This window comes from Marmota marmota, unplaced genomic scaffold, assembly GCF_001458135.2.
Source record: "Marmota marmota marmota unplaced genomic scaffold, marMar, whole genome shotgun sequence".
NCBI lineage: Eukaryota > Metazoa > Chordata > Mammalia > Rodentia > Sciuridae > Marmota > Marmota marmota.
The window spans coordinates 8,971,356-8,993,268 of NW_026000000.1; the positions used below are offsets into that span (position 1 = coordinate 8,971,356).

General features: G+C 37.1%; 1 protein-coding gene across 1 annotated transcript in view; it reads left to right on the forward strand.

Annotated features, from left to right (window-relative positions):
* The window catches only part of Ptpn20 (protein tyrosine phosphatase non-receptor type 20), an 86,527-nt gene that overhangs the window by 25,544 nt on the left and 39,070 nt on the right, over positions 1–21,913 (forward strand). Inside the window, exons 6-7 of the mRNA XM_015498955.1 lie at positions 8,762–8,913; positions 14,045–14,135. Coding sequence (XP_015354441.1) covers positions 8,762–8,913; positions 14,045–14,135 — 243 coding nt within the window. The remainder of the gene's footprint in view (positions 1–8,761; positions 8,914–14,044; positions 14,136–21,913) is intronic.

Consider the following 21,913-nt stretch of genomic DNA (forward strand, 5'->3'; position numbering starts at 1 on the left):
TCTTATTTTTCCCATGTGTACAGATTGCAGGATCACATTGGTTATACAGCCACGTTTATACATACTGCCATACTAGTGTCTGTTGTATTCTGCTGCCCTTCCTATCCCCTTCCTATCCTCTCCCTCCCCTCTCCTCCCCTCCCATCACCTCTCTCTACCCCATCTACTGTAACACATTTCCCTCTCTTTTTTTCCCTTCTTCCTCACACTATCTTATATGTAATTTTGTATAGCAATGTGGGTCTCCTTCCATCTTCCGTGCAATTCCCCTTCTCTCTCCAATTCCCTCCCACCTCTTGTCCCTGTTTAATGGTAATCTTCTTCTCATGCTCTTCCTCCCTGCTCTGTTTTGAGTCGCCCCCCTTATATCAAAGAAGACATTCGGCCTTTGTTTTTTAGGGATTGGCTAACTTCACTTAGCATAATCTGCTCCAATGCTATCCATTTCCTGAAAATGCCATGATTTTGTTATTTTTTAGTGCTGAGAAATATTCCATTGTGTATAAATGCCACATTTTTTTTATCCATTCATCTATTGAAGGGCATCTAGGTTGATTCCACAGTCTAGCTATTGTGAATTGTGCTGCTATGAACATCGTTGTAGCTGTATCCCTGTAGTATGCTCTTTTTAGGTCTTTTGGGAATAGTCAGAGAAGGGAAATAGCTGGGTCGAATGGTGGTTCCATTCACAGCTTTCCAAGGAATCTCCATACTGCTTTCTAAATTGGCCACACCAATTTGCAGTCCCACCAGCAATGTACAAGTGTACCCTTTTCCCCACATCCTCGCCAGCGTCTGTTGTTGTTTGACTTCATAATGGCTGCCATTCTTACTGGAGTGAGATGGTATCTTAGAGTGGTTTTAATTTGCATTTCTGTGATTGCTAGAGATGGTGAGCATTTTTTCGTGTATTTGTTGATTGATTGTATGTCCTCCTCTGAGAAGTGTCTGTTCAGATCCTTGGCCCATTTGTTGATTGGGTTATTTGTTTTCTTATTGTTTAATTTTTTGAGTTCTTTGTATACTCTGGAGATTAGGGCTCTATCTGAAGTGTGAGGGATAAAAATTTGTTCCCAGGATGTAGGCTCCCTATTTACCTCTCTTATTGATTCTCTTGCTGAGAAAAAACTTTTTAATTTGAATACATCCCATTTGTTGATTCTTGATTTTAACTCTTGTGCTATAGGTGTCCTATTAAGGAATTTGGAGCCCAACCCCACGAGATGGAGATTAGAGCCAACTTTTTCTTCTCTTAGATGTAGAGTTTCTGGTTTGATTCCTAGCTCCTTGATCCATTTTGAGTTAACTTTTGTGCATGGTGAGAGAAAGGGATTCAATTTCACTTTGTTGCATATGGATTTCCAGTTCTCCCAGCACCATTTGTTGAAGATGCTATTCTTTCTCCATTGCATGCTTTTAGCCCCTTTGTCTAATGTAAGGTAGTTGTAATTTTGTGGATTGGTTTCTGTGTCCTCTATTCTGTACCATTGGTCCACCTGCCTGTTTTGGTACCAGTACCATGCTGTTTTTGTTACTGTTGCTCTGTAGTATAGTTTAAAATCTGGTATCGCTATACCGCCTATTTCACTCTTCCTGCTTAGAATTGCTTTTGCTATTCTGGGTCTTTTATTTTTCCAGATGAATTTCATGATTGCCTTTTCTATTTCTGTGAGGAATGCTGTTGGGATTTTGATATAGAGTACTTTTGGTAATATTGCCATTTTAATGATATTAGTTCTGCCTATCCATGAACAAGGTATATCTTTCCATCTTCTAAGGTCTTCTTCTATTTCTCTTTTTGTATAGGTCTTTCACCTCTTTTGTTAGGTTGATTCTCAAGTATTTTATATTTTTTTGAGGATATTGTGAATGGGTTGGTTGTCCTCATTTCCATTTCAGAGGATTTTTCACTGATATACAGGAATGCCTTTGATTTATGCGTGTTGATTTTATATCCTGCCACTTTCTGAATTCATTTACTAGCTCTAGAAGTTTGTTGGTAAAACCTTTTGGGTCTGCTATGTATAGGTTCATGTCACCCGCAAATAGTGCTAATTTAATTTCTTCTTTTCCTATCTTTATGCCTTTAATTTTTTTCGTCTAATTGCTCTGGCCAGTGTTTCAAGAACTATGTTGAATAGAAATGGTGAGAGAGGGCATCCCTGTATTGTTCCAGATTTTAGAGGGAATGCCTTCAATTTTTTTCCGTTTAGAATGATGCTAGCCTGAGGCTTAGCATAGATAGTTTTTACAATGTTGATGTAAGTTCTTGTTATCCCTAGTCTTTCTAGTGTTTTGAACATAAAGGGATGCTGTATTTTGTCGAATGCTTTTTTTGCGTCTATCGAGATGATCATATGGTTCTATCTTTAAGAATACTGATGTGATGAATAACATTTATTGATTTCCGTATATTGAACCAGCCTTGCATCCCAGGGATGAATCCTACTTGATCATGATGCACGATCTTTTTGATATGTTTTTGTGTCCGATTTGCCAGAATTTTATTGAGTATTTTTGCATCTATGTTCATTAGAGATATTGGTCTGTAGTTTTCTTTCTTTGAAGGGTCTTTGTCTGGTTTAGGAATCAGGGTGATGTTGGCCTCGTAGAATGAATTTGGAAGTGCTCCCTCTTTTTCTATTTCCTGAAATAACTTGAAAAGTATTGGTATTAGTTCTTATTTAAAGGTTTTGTAAAACTCTGCTGTATACCCATCTGGTCCTGGGCTTTTCTTGGTTGGTAGTCTTTTGATGGCTTCTTCTATTTCCTCAATTGATATTGGTCTGTTTAAGTTGCGTATATCCTCCTGACTCAATCTGGGCAGATCATATGACTTAAGAAATTTATCAATGCCTTCACTATCTTCTATTTTATTGGAGTATAAGGTTTCAAAAAAATTTCTAATTCTGTATTTCTGAAGTGTCTGTTGTGATATTGCCTTTTTCATCCCGTATGCTAGTAATTTGAGTTCTCTCTCTTCTTCTCTTCGCTAGCATGGCTAAGGGTCTGTCGATTTTGTTTATTTTTTCAAAGAACCAACTTTTAGTTTTGTCAATTTTTTCAATTGTTTCTTTTGTTTCGATTTCATTAATTTCAGCTCTGATTTTAATTATTTCTTGCCTTCTACTTCTTTTGCTGTTGTTTTGCTCTTCTTTTTCAAGGATTTTGAGATGAAGTATGAGATCATTTATTTGTTGGTTTTTTTTTTTTTTTAGGAATGAACTCCAAGCAATGAATTTTCCTCTTAGAACTGCTTTCATTGTGTCCCATAGATTGCAATATGTTGTGTCTGTGTTTTCATTTATCTCTAAGAATTTTTTGATTTCCTCCTTGATATCTTCTGTAACCCACTGATCATTTAGTAACATATTGTTCATTCTCCAAGTGATGTAGTATTGTTTCTTCTTTCTTTTATCATTGATTTCCAGTTTCATTCCATTATGATCAGATAAGATGCATGGTATTATCACCACTCCTTTATAATTTCTAAGAGTTGCCATATGGCATAATATATGGTCTATTTTTGAGAAGGATTCCATGTGCTGCTGAGAAAAAAGTATATCCAGTTGATGATGTTTGATATATTCTATATATGTCAGTTAAGTCTAGGTTATTAATTGTGTTATTGAGTTCTATAGTTTCTTTACTCAACTTTTGTTTGGAAGATCTGTCCAATGGTGAGAGAGGTGTGTTGAAGTCACCCATAATTATTGTGTTGTGTTCTATTTGTCTCTTGAACTTGAGGAGGCTTTGTTTTATGAACGTAGCAGCACCATTGTTTTGGGCATAAATATTGATAATTGTTATGTCTTATTGGTGAATGGTTCCCTTTAACAGTATATAATGTCCTTCTTTATCCCTTTTGATTAACTTAGGCTTGAAGTCAATTTTATTTGATATGAGTATGGCCGCTCCTGCTTGCTTCCGAGGACCATGTGAGTGGTATGATTTTTCCCAACCTTTCACCTTCAGCTTGTGTATGTCTTTTCCTATCAGATGAGTCTCCTGAATGGAGCATATTGTTAGATCTTTTTTTTTAATCCAGGTTACCAGCCTATGTCGCTTAATTGGTGAGTTTAAGCCATTAATGTTTAGGGTTACTATTGATATATGGTTTGTACTTCCGGTCATGTTTGTTTGTTTATTTATTTATTTATTTTTAATTTGGTTTGTTTTTCCCTCTTTGATTAGTTTCCCCCCCACCCTTTACTGAGGTACTTTCCACTTTTGGTTTTGGTTGTTGTTTTTCATTTCCTCTTCGTGTAGTGTTTTGCCCAAAATGCTTTGCAGTGCCGGTTTTCTGGCTGCGAATTCTTTCAACTTTTGTTTATAGTGAAAGATTTTTATTTCGTTGTCAAACCTGAAGCTTAATTTTGCTGGATACAATATTCTTGGTTGGCACCCATTATCTTTCAGCGTTTGAAATACATTGTTCTAGGATCTTCTCGCTCTCAGCATCTGTGATGAAAAATCAGACGTTAACCAAATTGGTTTACTCTTGAATGTAATCTGCCTCCTTTGTCTTATAATTTTAATATTCTCTCCTTGTTCTGTGTGTTGGATATCTTCGTAATAATGTGTCTTGGAGTTGGTGTATTGTGATTCTGTAAGTTTGGCGTCCTGTAGGCTTGTAGGATTTGGACATCCGTTTCATTTTTCATGTCTGGAAAGTTTTCTAAAATTATTTCATTTAACAGTTGCTCATTCCTTTGATTTGGACCTCTATACCTTCCTCTAACCCAATGACTCTTAAGTTTGGTTTTTTATGATATCCCAAATCTCCTGGATATTTTGCTCATGGTTTCTTACCAGCCTTTCTGAGTTGACTAGACTCCTTTCGAGATGATATATTTTGTCTTCATTGTCTGATGTTCTGAATTTTACTTGATCTACTCTACTGGTAATACTCTAATAATGGACTGGAGTATATGGGAGTAGCTAGGGACTTGGTAACACTATAAATAGCCTCAGAACATTCACCAATTTGCATTTAGTAAGTAACACATAATAGAAGTCGTAATGCTTGGGAGGAAAGGTAGGGGAAGGGGAAGGAAGAAGTCACTAAAGAAAAAGAGAAGAAAAATAGGTAGAATAAAAGAAAAGGGAAAAATAAAAATTAAAAAAAAAAAAAGAAAAATGCACTTAGAGTTCTATTATCTTCTCTTCCAGTAGGTGAAGCTGTGCCCTCCAGGCCAAGCTTCTGCCCTCAAGATGCACGAAACAATCCCTGTGAGGCAGCTCCTCTTCCCCAGCTGGGCAGCTCTCCAATCCTGGTCACCCAGGGCTGCTCTTGGTCTCCAGCCCCCGCCCCCTTCTCCTGCCAGCCAGGCCCCACTCACCGGTGCTGTTCTCCACAGATCTAGCTACACTCCAGGCCTGCTGCCCCCTGGATGTCCTGTTCTCTTGAACGACTGGGCACTCTCTCTGTTTGCCATTCACCCAGACCCCAAGGTTGTGGAGCATGGGAGCTGGGGGTCGTCAGCTTATTTTGCCTTATTCCCTCCATTAGCCATGCCCGGGAGAGATGGCTAGAAAGGCCTCGGCTATCGCCGCTGGTGGGAGGGGGAGTTGGAGGTCAGGTGCCCCTCCTGTTTCCCTTGGCTCCAATAATCACTATCAGGGAGAGCTGGAAGAGATTTTTGAGTTTTCCCAGCTGTATGGATATGGTATGCTGAGGGTCACATACCTGTTGTCACTGATTTCGCTGGGAAGCGATCCCATCCGCCGAACTCTGATGACGTCAGTTCTCTGCCATGGTGGATGCCGGTCTCCTTGCCAGGATGTCCAATGGGAAGGGTGGATCTGGTCTGTCTCTCCTAAGTCCCAACCTCAGATCTTGGTCCGCTGGCCCGTGGAGGCTGGGTTGGCATCTCCTCACAGGATCCGAAGTTTCATTTCTCTACGCCACTCGCGGGTCTCCATAGCGCTGAGTTGCCTCTGACTGTGGCGGGTCGTGGGTCAACCAGCCAGTACCTCCATGTGCAAAGTGGCCTGGATTCACCCACGTCCGAGCATGCTGCAGCCTTTGAGAAGCTCAAACTCCTCCCTTAGGTTTCACCTCAGCCCAACTTTGCTGGATGTTCCTGACCAGACAGCATCCAGTCGTTCTGAAGTCGCTGAATGCCAGCGTAGCAGAGTAGGTTATGGGAGTGCTACCTCCTCACCCGCGGCCATGTTCTGAACCCTAATTCATTTTCTTATTAGTTCTTTCTATAGCTGATGCATATGTGATGCATTTTAGTTATTTGATTATCTTCCATTTCAGAATAGATTTTTAAAAAATTTTGCGTGTTGTATTGCATTACTAATCTTCTTCTCCATTTTAATTTCCACCTTGTCCATGAACATATATAGCTCTAGATGTCTCTTACTGATTAAGCATGAATGAGTTCTTCTTGATTTCCATTCTATTTTATTTGAATCTTATTATCATTCACTGCAAACTATACTTTATTTTAAAGTCTGCATTTTGCTTGAGAATAATGCCAAGTATTCTGATGGGATAAGGAGAATGAACAGAAATCTGAAAGAGTATGGAAAAAACAATATATGGCTGATATAAAGACATCTTTCTCAGCAATGATCATATTCTTCTCCTGGTGTACCTTCCTATGACCTAGGGAGGAAAACAAAATTACATTTCCAAGACTTCCTCGTATTCATTGTGATTGGCTTGACTTATTATATTTACTCAATCAAGACATGAATGTTCAATGAGTCATTCACCTGACAGAAGGCATGGCACTCCTGGTCCTTATTATAGCTCAGGTGATATATTACTAGAGCCAACAGTTTTGGTAATGACTTTATAATTCCTTCACTGTTGCTTAGGTGGCATTATCTGGGAACTAGTAGTTAGAATACTGGTCTCCATCTTCTTCAGTTTATCATTGTGGCAAAGACAGCACTTCTCTTGGCAGGTCACTCTGTGGTATTCTTGAATCATACTGAGGAAAGCACCTGTTCTTGAAGTATACTCAACTATGGTGCCAGCACCAAATACCTAAGTCAAGTCCCTTTCTATAAGCTGACTGGAATGATTGACATTATTTATAGCCAAAGCATGACCTATATACTTTGATAGAAATTCTTGGACCAGACTGCAAGAAAAAGAAATAAAATTTAAAATGATGTTAATGATTAAATACATTTCAGGTCCAAAGGTTGAAAGGATTCTAGGTTTGATATGATTAGCTACATAGTGATATCATTCAGAACATGATTCTTTTTACATTTTTCATTTCTGCTTTGTGCAACTCTTTTTTTTATGGTTTCCTGAGGATTATCTGTGATAATTAGGACCTTATGCTTCTTTATGTCTGGACAGTAGGATGGGGTGGGAGATAGCCTTACTTTTCTTACCTATAAGACCTGAATAAACTTCTCCTTGCTTGTCCTTGCCCAAATCACTACATGTCTATTTCTGAATTATTTACTGACAAGCATGTTAGTGCGGAATAAACATGAGTGGCTTTAGCTAACAATCAGGGTAGAATCAGTGTTGGGGAGTTGACAGCAGTGTCCTACCTCCTCCTTTCTTTGTGAATTTCTCTCAGTTTTTTTCCCCCAGCAAAACTGGAACCCTTTGGGAAGCTTTAAGGGTTTTGTTTTATTTTGGTTGGGGGGGCTCAAAGATGATTGAAATAGCTTCTACTCTTATGGTAATTTTATGAATTTAATCTTCCCTTATGGACTGCTTAGAATTTGTCTCATACTAAGGCTAGAAATATTTATGAGGATTTAGAATTTTTGTGACTATTGGTCCCAGCCAATAGTTCTTATCCTATCCTTACAAAGGGCTTCTGGATATAGTGTGGTTGTAAGACAAGATGAGATGCCTGGTGCTGTGCAGATTCTTATAAATACGGATACCCTTTTCTTTGTTTATTAATTGTTGTTGTATATTTTTGCTGATGTTAACATGATATTTTTGGCTCATATTATTTGTCATTGGAAAGAAATTTTTGAGAACTGGCTTCATGTAAATATTTTACCTCAAAATTCTGAAACTTTTAAGACATTATTTTATTATTGGTTTCTGGATTACTGCATTTTGACCTGGGGATATGCTGTGTAAGATTTCAGATATTGGGAGCCTAGATTACCAATGTGACCTAAAAGATCATCATGAAACAAAAATTCCGCATGTGTTATTTAATAGAATGTATTCACTTATCATTGGTTAAAAGCATTAATATATATCTATCATTTAGTCTTGTTAATTGCATAGTATAGATCTTGACTATCCTTGAAGGGGAGAGTGTGTGTGTGTGTGTGTGTGTGTGTGTGTGTGTGTGAATGTTAGATCTGTTTTTAGTAGAATATGACATGTGTTGGACTCTCCATATCTTCTCATCTCAGACTCCAAGACTTCTAAATACTTGGTTCCAGGAAGGCAAAACATTATTTTTTTTATTAATCCAAAGTCTTATATATTCTTTCCTTGACATAATTATCAATCCTATACCCTATTCACATTGTAAAACAGAATACTTTCTGTTATATTTACAACTGAATGGTTTTCTCCAAGAAAAAGGAATTTTGTGTAATTTCAAGATACATAGCATGTTTTTTTCAAAACAAAGGTAGTCTCTTTCAAGGCGATAGACCCTTTGCCTTTTGGAAGAATTAATTTCTATTGACCCTTAATTTCAATGGAAATTAATTTTCCCTTCATACACATATAAGGAACTTAAATGTGAACTTCCCTTGATACACATATAAGGAACTTACAAATGTGAAATTTTTCCTTTTTTAGATACAACAGACATTGTTTCTGAAGAAGAGCTAGCTCAGTTGGCTCAAATTCAACCACTGATATTCAATTTTAATGAACGATTAGCCATCAAGAATTGTTTGAAAATGCTTGCAAATAAAGTAGCAGAAAATGGTACCACTCAGGAATTTATGGTAAATATTTTTTTCTTAACAAAAGTCTGTGTATAATATTTTTTTGTATTATAACCAGAGATTTTTCTTTACTTTTCTTTTGCCTTTTTTTAATTGAGTAGAGTACATTGTTTTTATTTTTAAATACTACATTTTAAAAAGTAATATATGTACATGGTAAAAATGTCAAATAGCATAAAAGAGTATAAAATATGTAGAAAGTTTTGCTGCCTCTGTGTCTCTATCAATTACCTAGGGCCCTCTTCTACTATTAAGATTGTCATGTAAACTTTCAGAAAATTTTTTGGCATGTACTTTATTCATGATACCAGCCTTTAATTTTTTTTCCATAAAACAAAATTTTCAGATATATATATATATATATATATATATATATACACACACACACACACATATATAAGCATATATATATGCATATATATATACACATATATATATACATATATACATATATATAAGCATATATATATATATAAGCATATATAGCTTATCTTTTAAGTATTGCATGGCAGTTAATGATATGGATAAATATCTTATTTTCTTTACAAAGTTTCATATGTTGGGCATTTATTTATTTATTTATTTTAATATGTTAGTTCATTTTTTTAAATTGATTTAAAAAAATAAATGACAGCGGAATGCATTACAATTCTTAGTACATGTATACAGCACAATTTTTCATATCTCTGGTTGTATATAAAGTATGTTGACACCAATTCGTGTCTTAATACATGTACTTTGGATAATGATATCTATCACATTCCACCATCATTGCGAATCCCCTGCCCCCTCCCTTTCCCTCCCACCCCTCCGCCTATCTAGAATTTATCTATTCCTCTCATGCTCCCCCTCCCTACCCCACTATGAGTCAGCCTCCTTTTTACAGAGAAAATATTCAGCATTTTTTGGGGGGTAATGGCTAATTTCACTTAGCATTATCTTCTCCAATGCCATCCATTTACCTGCAAATGCCATGATTTTATTCTCTTTTATTGCTGAGTAAAATTCCATTGTGTATATATGCCACATTTTTTGTATCCATTCATCCACTGAAGGGCATCTAGGTTGGTTTCACAGTTTAACTATTGTGAATTGTGCTGCTATAAACATTGATGTGGCTGTGTCCCTGTAGTATGCTGTTTTTAAGTCCTTTGAGTATAGTCCCAGGAGAGGGGTAGCCGGGTCAGATGGTGGTTCCTTTTCCAGATTTTCAAGGAATCTCCATACTGCTTTCCGTAATGGCTGTACCAATTTGCAGTCCCACCAGCAATGTAGGAGTGTACCTTTTTCCTCACATCCTTGCCAACACTTATTGTTGTTTGTCTTCATAATCGCTGCCATTCTGACTGGAGTGAGATGATATATTAGAGTAGTTTTGATTTGCATTTCTCTAATTGCTAGAGATGATGAACATTATTTCATATATTTCTTGTTGGATTGTATATTTGTTTCTTTTTTAAAAAAATATTTATTTATTTTAGTTTTCGGTGGACACAACATCTGTATTTGTATGTGGTGCTGAGGATCGAACCCAGCACTGTGCGCATGCCAGGCGAGAGTGCTCCCGCTTGAGCCACATCCCTAGCCCTGTATATTCATTTCTGAGAAGTGTCTGTTTAGGTCCCGGCCCATTTATTGATTGGGTTATTTGTATTTTTAGTTGCTTAGCTTTTTGAGTTCTTTATATATCCTAGAGATTAGTCCTCTATCTGATGTGTGAGGGGTAAAAATTTGCTTCCAGGATGTAGGCTCTCTGTTCACCTCACAGATTATTTCTTTTGCTGAGAAGAAACTTTTTAGTTTGAATCCATCCTATTTATTGATTCTTGGTTTTAATTATTAAACTCTAGGAGTCTTATTAAGGACGTTGGGGCCTAATCCCACATGATGAAGATTAGGGCCTACTTTTTATTCTATTAGATACAGAGTCTATGGTTTAATTCCTAGGTCCTTGATCCACTTTGAGTTGAGTTTTGTGCATGGTGAGAGATAGGGGTTTAATTTCATTTTGTTGCATATGGATTTCCAGTTTTCCCAGCACTATTTGTTGAAGAGGCTATCTTTTCTCTATTGCATATTTTAGGCACCTTTGTCAAATATAAGATAATTGTAGTTTTGTGGATTAGTCTCTGTGTCCTCTGTTCTGTACCATTGGTCTACCAGTCTGTTTTGGTACCAATACCATGCTGTTTTTTTACTATTGCTCTGTAGTACAGTTTAAGGTCTCGTGTAGTGATGGTACCTGCTTCGCTCTTCCTGCTAAGGATTGCTTTAGCTAATCTGGACCTCTTATTTTTCCAGATGAATTTCATGATTGCTTTTTCTATCTCTATGAGGAATGCCATATCATTAATGCAATGATCGGATTTGTATTAAATCTGTATAGTGCTTTTGGTAGTATGGTCATTTTGATAATATTAATTCTGCCTATCCAAGAGCAAGGCAGATTGTTCTTGGCTTTGCTGTTATAAACAGCAATCGTCCTTCTTCATATACCTGTGTATATGTGTCATTTTTAGAAAGACAATCTGTATTTTGGGTTATCAAAGGGTTAATTCTTTGCCCATATCTAAATGACAAATGATTTTTTGTTCATGATATAAATGTCTTTCCTTTATTTAATAACAAAGGAGTATCTATCTTTCCATATGTTTTTGAACATTTTGTGTTCATTTTCAATGAACTGCTACTTCCAATTATTTGCCAAAATTTTCATTGTTTTTAGTACCAGAAATTGAACCCATAGTTTCTTAACCACTAAGCCATAACCCCAGCCCTTTTTATTTTTTATTTTGAGACAGTCTTTCTAAGTTGCTGAGGCTGGCTCTGCGCTTGTGATCCTCCTGCCTCAACTTCCTGAGCAACTGGAATTAGAGGCATGTGCCACTGTGTCCTGCCTATTTATTCTTTAACAATTCTTTATATAATGAAGAAATTACCTCCATGTGTGTATTACCTATGTTAATAATCTCTGCTGTTCATGTCATACAAGTGCACATACACCTATTTATCATGAAGAAAGAGCTCATTTTTAATAAGCTATTAATACTCAATATGTTAATCTTAGGGCTTCTGACTTTTCATGTTCTTTAGCAAAACCCCTTTCAGTCCCACATCAGAATAATTACTTCATGCTTTTTTCTAATGCTTTTTTGAATTTTTTTTAGCATTTGAATCTTCAATCAAGCTAGAATTTACCTTGAGTTATTTGATAATGACTACCATTGTGTGTCTCTTCAGTTCTCTAAAGACTCTCCAGAGACTTTGATATAAGATTGGGCTTTTTTTTTTCTTTCTTTCTCTCTTTCTTTTATTTTTTATTTTTTTGGTACTGGGGACTGAACTGAGAGGTATTTTACTACAAAGCTATATCCCCAGCCCCTTTTATTTAGAGACAGGGACTCACTGAGTTGCTTAGTGCCTCGCCATTGCTGAGGCTGGCTTTGAACTCTCAATTCTCCTGTCTCAGCCTACTGAGCTGCTGGGATTACAGGCATGTGCTATGGTGCCTGGCAAACTGAAGAACTTTTTAAAAAGTATAGTGTCAGGCTGGAGTTGTAGCTTGGTGGTAGAGCACTTACCTAGCATGTGTGAGGCACTGGGTTCGATCCCTAGCATCACATAAAAATTAAAAGTATGGTCTCAGACTTTGTCCACTAATATTCTAATTGTGTCAGATTTGATAACTCCCAATTTCTTTTTTGTTTTTGTTTCTTTCAAGATTTTGGATAGCCATCCTTAGTTTATTTCACAAACCAGGATATAGCTACTCACAAATATAGTCAGAATATGTTCTTAGGTTATATGAGGCAGATCTTATATTTTTATCATTCATTAAATTTTTTATTGTATATTATTTATAGAGAATGGTGGATTTCTTGGAAGCTTATTCTTGTGTACATAAAAACATAATTCCTGTTTCTTTTTTATAGTTGACTGTGGGTTCCTCATTCATGCATTCAACCAAATACTGATCAAAAGTATTAGAAAATGTACATCTCTACTAAATATGTACAGACTTTTTTCCTGTCATTATTACTTAAGCAGTACAATATAATAACTATATGACATTTACATTATGTTAGGTGTAAGTAATGTACAGATGATTTAAAGTACATGAGATGATGCACATAGATTATATATAAACACTACACCATTTTATATAAGGAACTTGAGAATTCACAAATTTTGATATCCATGTGCATCCATGGGGGTTTCCAGAACTGATTTTAGTAGATACTGAGGAGTGACTGTGTATAGAACAAGGTATTTCCTACTTTTAGTCTACCTCTGTCATAGACCATGAGCTCTGTGCTCTTGTTACCATGGTGTTTATTCTTTCCCCAAGAGGATATATATGTCTTCATGGCTTCTACCTGAAATGACATCCCTTCACTATCCTTCTTTGCTTCCACACACTCACTGACTTTAATATGGCTGACTTTTGATGACTCACTCAGGACCAATTCAAGTTATATGAAGAAGTTCAGGCATAAATCTAATGCTGTCATTAGTACTATTGGTTCTGTATACTGGTCCTATGTATTTGATTTATGTGTTCTCTGCCTACTATATTCTCTCTTCAAGGTTGAAGCCATTTTCTGCTTCATGATTGAATTCCAATATCTAAATCAGTGCCAGAAGCATACTAAATACTTGATAAATGTTTGTGGAATTTACACTTGGTGAAGTAATTTTTTTGAAATAAGACTATTTGAATTATTGTCCAAGCTTCAAGAAATAAATTTTAAGACTTTATATCTTAAAAGCAGATATTTTGTTATTTGTTTATGAAATAATAGATTTATGGTTAAGCCCTAAGAAATTAACATTTGATGTTTCCTTGGGTTATGAAAAAGGAAAACCATGAAGTTCAGGGAGAAAGTATATTAAAAAAATGTAACTTTTTTTTTTTTTTATCAAGGAACTCATTGATTAGCATCTCCAGCTTAGGATATTATATAGAGTACTTTTTAAATGAGGTTCTAATTTATCTGCTTTATTAAATAATGAATTACATAGCAAGTCATATCATAAAAGGGTTAAAGGATCACAAACACTAAACAAAGATGATATTTTTTCTTTTTTTTGTTATAGTAAATCAAGACTTTCTCTTGTTTTACTTTTGAAGGATTTGGAACTTAAGAATCTACCTGGTGAGTTCAACTATGGGAATGAACCATTGAACAGAGAAAAAAACAGATACAGAGATATTCTTCCATGTAAGCTAAAAATGTTTTGATTGCTTTCCTGTTTACCTTGGAAAAGGTTACGAGGGTTGGATGACTTTCTATATGAGTGAGTTTGATCTGTGACCATGACAAAGAGCTCTAGTAGCTAGCAGCATTTTGCCTGGCCATATTCTAGGGAAAATGCTAGAAATTGGTGAGAGTAAAAGCCTCTATTTCTGGTATGCTTTCTAGCCACTGTCAAAAGGTTATTTATCACAATTGTGGCCTTACTCTCCTGAATTGCTACTTCTCAGTTCATGAGCCATTGAACTTCTCAGTTCAAAGATCTGAAACATCTGCCACCTTGGGTAACATTTGAATTTGGATCACTTTTCTTGACCATTTTATTTAGACACACATATGTAATGGGGGCTATTTATATACTTCTTCCTGGGAAAAACCTATCTATTTATCTACCTTCCAATAGCTGCCCCTTTAAAAAATTTTTATTGGTACATTATAATTATACATAATAATGAGATTCATTATGCCATATTCGGGTGTGCATATAACATAATTTGATCATTCTTATTCTCTAGTATTGGCTGCTTTTTGATTGTCTCCAATTGAACCTACTAATTCCTTCCCTGTGTTGGGTGCACTGTAGTACCATCCTCTGTCTTCTAGCCCAATCCCAGTTTTACTTATAGGATTTATCTGTCTCAGACATCCAAAGGGGAGAAACAAAAATAAAACAACACAGTTTTAATCTTAGGCAATAAATATCATTCCATGACTCACATCCCTTTCAAAAATTTTTTTTTGAACTAAATTTACCCTTTTTCTTCTAAATTTACCCTCTCCCTTGTATCCTATATCTTAATTAATGTAGTCCTCTGTTAACAGTTTAAATATGAGGTGTCCCTAAACGTTCATGTGAGACAATGCAAGAAATTTAGAGGTAAACTGATTGGGTTTTGAAAGCCTAAACCTACTCAGTTCATTAATCCTCTGGTAGAGGATTAACTGGGTGGTAACTGTAGGCAGGTAGGGTATGGTTGGAAGAGGTATTTCATTAAGGGTGTACCTTTAGGGCTTATGTCCTGGTGAGGACAGCCCCTTTCTCTGCTTCCTGGTACCATGTCCTGAGCTGTTTTTCTCCACCACACTCTTCTGCCATGATTTTCGGTCTCACCTCACTCCCCAACAAATGGAACTAGACATTTGTGGACTAAGATCTCTGAGACTGTGAACTCAAAAATAAAATTTTTCTCCTCTAAAATTGTTCTTGTCAGGTCTTTTAGTCACAGTAAAAAAGTTGACTAACTTATAAATTGATACTGAGAAGTGGGGTAATTGGTGTGATTAACCTGACCATGTGGTTCTGAAGCCTTTGGAGATTTTTGGAATTTGTGGGAGAAATTTTTGGAAAGTTTAGCTATGTAAGCTTGAAAAACTTTAGAATGTTGTAAGCAGAGCTTAAGGTTTGATTCTGATGGAAGCGCAGAAGACCAGAATGCTTATCTGACTGTGGAAAGTAAAGAGTGGGCTCATGAGATTTCAGAGTGTGAGAAATAGAAAGTCTGATGGCCCATTTTCAGAATATAGTATTTATCTTTAATAGGGGTGTAAGATCCAATTGTAGCCATTTTAACTATAGCCCTTCCCTTTGCCTCCCCCAATTTTAAATGAGCCAGTTGCATAGATTGTGACCTTAAAAGCTCCTCCTATCAGAGAAAGGGGCAGTGCTGTGTTAGGGTTATCCCTAACACAGAATGGGCAGACTGCCTGCCCAAGGGTGCTTGTTTGCCAGAATTTGTTCAGTAACACCATGTTTGCAGAAGTAAAGTTTGCCTTGCTGAGCTACTTCTGAGCACATTTGATTTCCTTGTGGCACCCTGGTATTTCTAGCAATTTTGGCACTTAACATGAGGCTATGTGTCATCTAAGGGGTTTTGAGGACTCCCTCTGAGGAGGGAGTCCTCAAAACTTGTTGTGCCTTGTTGTGGTGGCTTAAGAATGAGGGAGGAAACTTGCTATCCTTGAGACCAAGAACAGACCCAAAATCAAAAGTGGATTGGCAACATGGGGAAAGCTCAGTGGCAACCAGGTAACTTTGTGCACAGACTAATGTAGGAAAATTTATTCTTGAGAAAGAAGTACTTCTTGGTAGTTTTGTGTGACTGAGAATCTCTATTCAGAAACACAAGACCACACTCATGGTAGGTGTGAAAGAAATACTGAATAAGGGGAGTTGAGCACATGAAGAACCCAGGGTGTATAAGAAACCTTCAATATGGGGATAAATGAGTATTCATAAATTTAATGAATGGATCCAAATGCCTTTCAGTTCATGTGGCTTAAATAAAACTTTAACAAAAAGGGTCAATCTAAATTGGTAAGACTAAATGTGCTTTTGAAATTTTTAACCGCATGATTTTCCAGGTGACCTGCCAATCAAAAATCAGACTCTTGTTTTCTTTAAAACGTTTAAAGTATAATTTCCATTGCTTCTAAAGATTTTTCTTTGGCACAAATAACTGACTTAAAGTAATAACTAGGCTTATTTGATACCTTGGTTTTCATGAACCTAGGTTAGAAATGGGTATATTGGTTTTAACATTCATCTTCATAAATGTGTTGTTAGAAGAGACATCTGATTAATTTGCAAAATTAAAATACTAAAAAAATCAGCTAGGATGAATTCAAATACTCGTAGCTCCTTGAATTCTATGAGGTAACATATATTTGGGTCTAATAAATATGTCTTTATACATTAGTAAATGAAAAAAGGAAAAGATTTAAATTCCTTAAACTCAGTACCAGGAGTCCCAGCACTCTTTCTCAGCCTGGCCCCATGCAGTTGCAAATCATCTTGCTATGGGGCCAGGGATACCATCCCTGGGCTGGGGGAAAAAGTTCCAGGAAGGTTTCCTGGGCTATAAAGAAATGGGCAAAGAAGATCCAGTCTTGGCCCTGCCTTCCAGCCCCTTTTTGAGAACGGTTCTCAGTTCACCACTTTTGCTGGTGGGTGGGGTCCATATGGGCTATAAGCTTCATTGATTTCTTTCTGGGTTCCTGTCTCATGGGTTCATCCACAGATGCTAGCAGAGGACAAAAATGAAAGGAGTAATATTTATTTGAATGAGAGAAGTTAGAGATCCTGTGATGTGAGTGGGAACGTACAGAGGGCTTTGTCTATTTGGTATACTAGTCTCAGGTCTTATGGCTTCTGGATAATGCTAAATAGATATTGAAAAAAATATTGAGGCTATAAATATACAGGCATTGGGAGGTACCAAGGCTATTGGCTTGGCCCATGAATTTCTAATTGATTACTCCCTTTTAGTCTTTGAATTTGAATTTTTCTGTAACCTGCATTTGGGTCTACCCCCACTTCCATTTCCCTTTGCTGCTCTGGGACAAAGGAGTTGACTAGAATGTTTAACCTCTAGGGATGGTCTTTACATTTGAAAAAAGCCTTAATGGGGACCTTGAGTGCCTGGTGGTTAACTCTTCTATCTCATTCAGGGGGTGAAAGCTGCCAGTCATAAAGGATATAAAGGATATAGCAGTGGGTTCCAGTGCTATTAGATTATAACCTGAGGACAAACATGGTCTGCCCTTTTAATTCCTAATAGGGTACCCATTTGGTCAGGGGATACCCTTGGATGGAATCCTGCCTGTTGTCTACAAAGATAAAATGGGCCTCCTGGAGTTTGGCTTGGACATTATAATTTCTGTATAGAGAGGTCCCTAACAGTCTCTACAGACAATGTGACTTTCAATGGACAGAGGGAGAAAACTGACACAAACCCTCACAACTAGTTGATAGTGCATTTATGATGTATAATGCCTGGGAAGAACAGAAACAAAGACCAAACTATGTTTTGTTGGCAGCCTATGTAAAGGGATCTTTAAGGAAACCTAAAGAAAGGAATGGAAAGGGCCTCCTCCACTGAGTATCAGTATGCTTAGTGTAAGAAAAAAAGTCAAAAAAGACCTTCTGGATATAGTTGACAGGGGGAACTCACTTAAAGTTGATGGCATTATGATAATGATAAGGAATGCAGGTCAGGCTCAATAATATCCTGTGCTCCAACCCCTTGAATGCAACCTGGTAGGGAAAAGATTAAGGCACAGTATCTTTTTTTAAATATGTCTGATTGTTCAGTCCCTCTCCTGAGATAAAATTTGTTGTGGTAAGTGTACAGATAACATTCCCACCCCAAAGGTAACAACTTCATTTGCAAGTTCCTCCCAGGAAAAGGAAACAAAGCCTGCTTTGCTGGAGTACAGGAGGTCTACTAAAAGTGAGTAAGGCCCTTTGGACCAAAGGGACCTTGAGAACAGTGGTCAGTGTTATTTTGACCAAGATTTTGTTTAAGGAGGAAAAAAAAAGGGAGGCATTAGTGGGGATTCATTCTCTTCTGGATAAATTTATTATTATTATTATTTTAATTTTTTATTTGTTTTAATTAGTTATAAATGACACTAGAATACATTTATGCACTTTGATATATCATACATAGATGGGATATAAATTCTCATTTTTCTGAGTATACAGTTGTAGAATCACATTTGTCATGTAGTCTGTCTATATATATATAGTCTGTTTCATTCTGCTATCCTTCCTATTTCTACATCCCGTCCCCTGCCCTCCCTTCACTTCCCTCTACCTAATCTAAGGTGATAGTATTCTTCTCTAGTGGCCCCCAGTCTTATTGTGAATTAGCTTCTGCATATTAGAGAAAACATTCAGCCTTTGGTTTTTTTGAATTGGCTTATTTTGCTTAGCATGATATTCTACAACTCCATCAATTTACTGACAAATGCCATAATTTCATTTTCTTTAAAGCTGAGTAGTATTCATATATATATATATATATATATATATATANTATATATATATATCACATTTTCTTTATCCATTCATCTATTGAAGGACACCTAGATTGGTTCCATCGTTTAGCTATTGTGAATTGAGCTGCTATAAACATTGATGTGGCTGCATCACTGTAGTATGCTGATTTGAAGTCCTCTGGGTATAAACTGAGGAGTGGGATAACTGGGTCAAATGGTGGTTCCATTCCCAATTTTTTGATGAATCTCCATACTGCTTTCCTTAGTGCTTGCACCAGTTTGCAGTCCTGTCAGCAATGTGTGAGTGTACCTTTTCCCCCAAATCTTCACCAACATTTATTGTTGTCTGTATTCTTGATGGTTACCATTATGACTGGAGTGAGATGAAATCTCAGTGTAGTTTTGGACAGATTTTTAAAACATGAATTGAGTCAGCTTTGCTAGATACCCTAAATATATGTGACTAGAGAAATGTGTACATTATATATATCTGAAAGCTTAGGAGAACAGTTTACCAACCTGGTATTCTCCAAACTAAACTTGTCTTTAGTGGTAATCTCTTTTAGACTTATATAAAAATGGCAAATTTAATTAATTGGTGATTTATGTATATTATTATGTTCTATAATTGGATAAATCTGACCTTTATCTATAAGCTCTATATAGAATTATCTCTTTACACTAGAATTGGAAGTTAAATGTATTTTATGTATCAGGAGTGCTTATAAATATCACAAAAACTCTGTCACACGTTTGTTTTGAGTCAATTTGAGATCTATGTTTCTTCCCCACCCCCCTCCCTTCTGGTATGATTACTCTGAGCCGATGTTCAGACTCCTATTCTGGAGTTTTCAGTTCATCACTTGCAGCCTGGCAACTTGATTTTAATCAAGACCTGGAAAGAAGGCAAGCTTCAGCTGAACTGGAAAGGACCTTACCAAGTGGTCCTAATCACTGGGATGGTGATCGATTGTAAAAGGGGAGAACTCATTACCATGGGTTCCACCTCAAAAAGTTAATGTATCTAGGATGGTTGGAAATACCAAAGCATACAAGAACAAAAATGAAAATGACATCAAAATGTATAAAAAGAAAAAGGGGCAGGACTACTGAGAAATATAAAGCCTGATGGTCCATTTTAGAAAATAGTATTTTGCCTTGAGATATAAGATCCAATCGTAGCCACTTTCCCTTTGCTCTCACCAGTTTTAAAATTAGCCAGTTGGACCCTGAGCTCCTCCTATCAGATCAGTGCTGATTTAGGGATTAAAAACAGGTGGACTGCCTGCCCAAATGTGCTTGCTTATCAGACTTTGTTCAGTAGCACACATTTCTACAGAAATAAAGTTTTCCTTGCTGAGCTACTTCTGAACACATGTTTGATTCTTTGTGGTACCCTGGTATTGATAGACCCAACCTGATCTTTTCTTAAAATTGGGAGCCATCTCACCACAAAGCCATGAAAAGCTAATTTCGACTTTACTATAAATTACTGCAAATTCTGAACCTGCTTGGAATGCCTGCCTGTGCCTTGAACTCACCTATGCCTGGCTCTCTGACCAGATAGCAGCCCTCTCTGAAACCTTAGTGACGCCCCACAAATCTTGGCCTTCCCTGGCCAGATAACGACCCTCTCTGAGGCTCTAATGACCTTCATAAATTCTGATGTCGGGGCCAGCAAAAATGTAAACTACCATTTGTGGTTTGCTTGTCAGAGTTCTGTTATCTGTAACCCCCCTTTTTGTAACTTTCTGGGCTATAAACTGGGCTGCAGAAAGCTGCTGCTGCTGTCTTGTTCCCGAGGTTTTGGGAGTGAGAGGCAGCCCGGCCGGTCGAAATAATAAGCTTGCTTTAATTTGATTTTAATTAGAGTCAGTGGCTTTTCTTGCGTCCTGGTCTAACAGTATTTCTAACAAGAGGAGGAAGACTCTGTTGGAAATTGGACTAGAGGCCATTTGTGTTATAGTCTGGCCAAGAAGTTGTCTACATTTTGCCCATGTCTTGAGACTTTCAGTGAAGTTGAATTTAAAGGTGTTGAACTTCTTAATCTGGTAGAAGAAATTTCTAAGCAGCGTAGCATTCAGGCAGTGTCATGGGTATTGCTGCAGTTTAGCCGTTTATTGTGAAAATTGTGAACAAGAACCAAAGCAGAAAGATTTGAAAAATTAACAATTTGGCCAGAAAACTACGAGTATATTTGGGGCTAAGGAAGGTTGGTTGTTAAAACAATACAGCCACGAAAGACATGCTAAATACTTTCAACAGAGACTATAGGAAAGATAGCTTGAGGGCATCTCAGGAATTGGCAAGACCACTCCCACTTTAGGATTTAGGGTATAAAAGTAAAAAATTTCTTGAGAAGAGTTCAGTGGGATGTCCTGCTTGCATAGGGCACCTCAGAAGTTGTATCACCATGCTTAGCCACCCAGGCACTCAAAGGCTGCTGGAGGCTTGATTACTTCTTGAGATGGGCGCAGACCTTGGCATCAAACACCAGGTGCTAGTTCTGCAGAAATGCAGAATGTTGGAATTAGGGCATCATGGATGCTTCCACTGATATTTCAAAGGAAGGCCTGGGAGGCCAGGCAAAGTGCAGCTTGTAGTTCCTGTGGGCAGCCCCTGACAGCGGGATGCATGGTGATATGAGAAGGAAGCCAAAGCTGTGTTGGAGACCCCCAAGATTAAGAAATGCCAGTACTGTGGACCTTTTTCCAAGGAAAGCTGCAATGAATGAGTATAGACAAGCCAACAGAAAGAAAGGCCATGTGGGCTGAAACCAGCAAGGCTACAGGGGTAGAGCCACACAAGCCTTTTTGGGAGAAAACATCATGCCATATGCTCCAGATAGTTTATCCAGCTGGATTTCAGTCTTTCCTTGGTACCATCCCTTTTTTTCTGTGCCCCTGTTTCTTCCTTTTGGAATGGAAATGTTTACTTTGTGCTTTAATGTACTGGAGATATATATA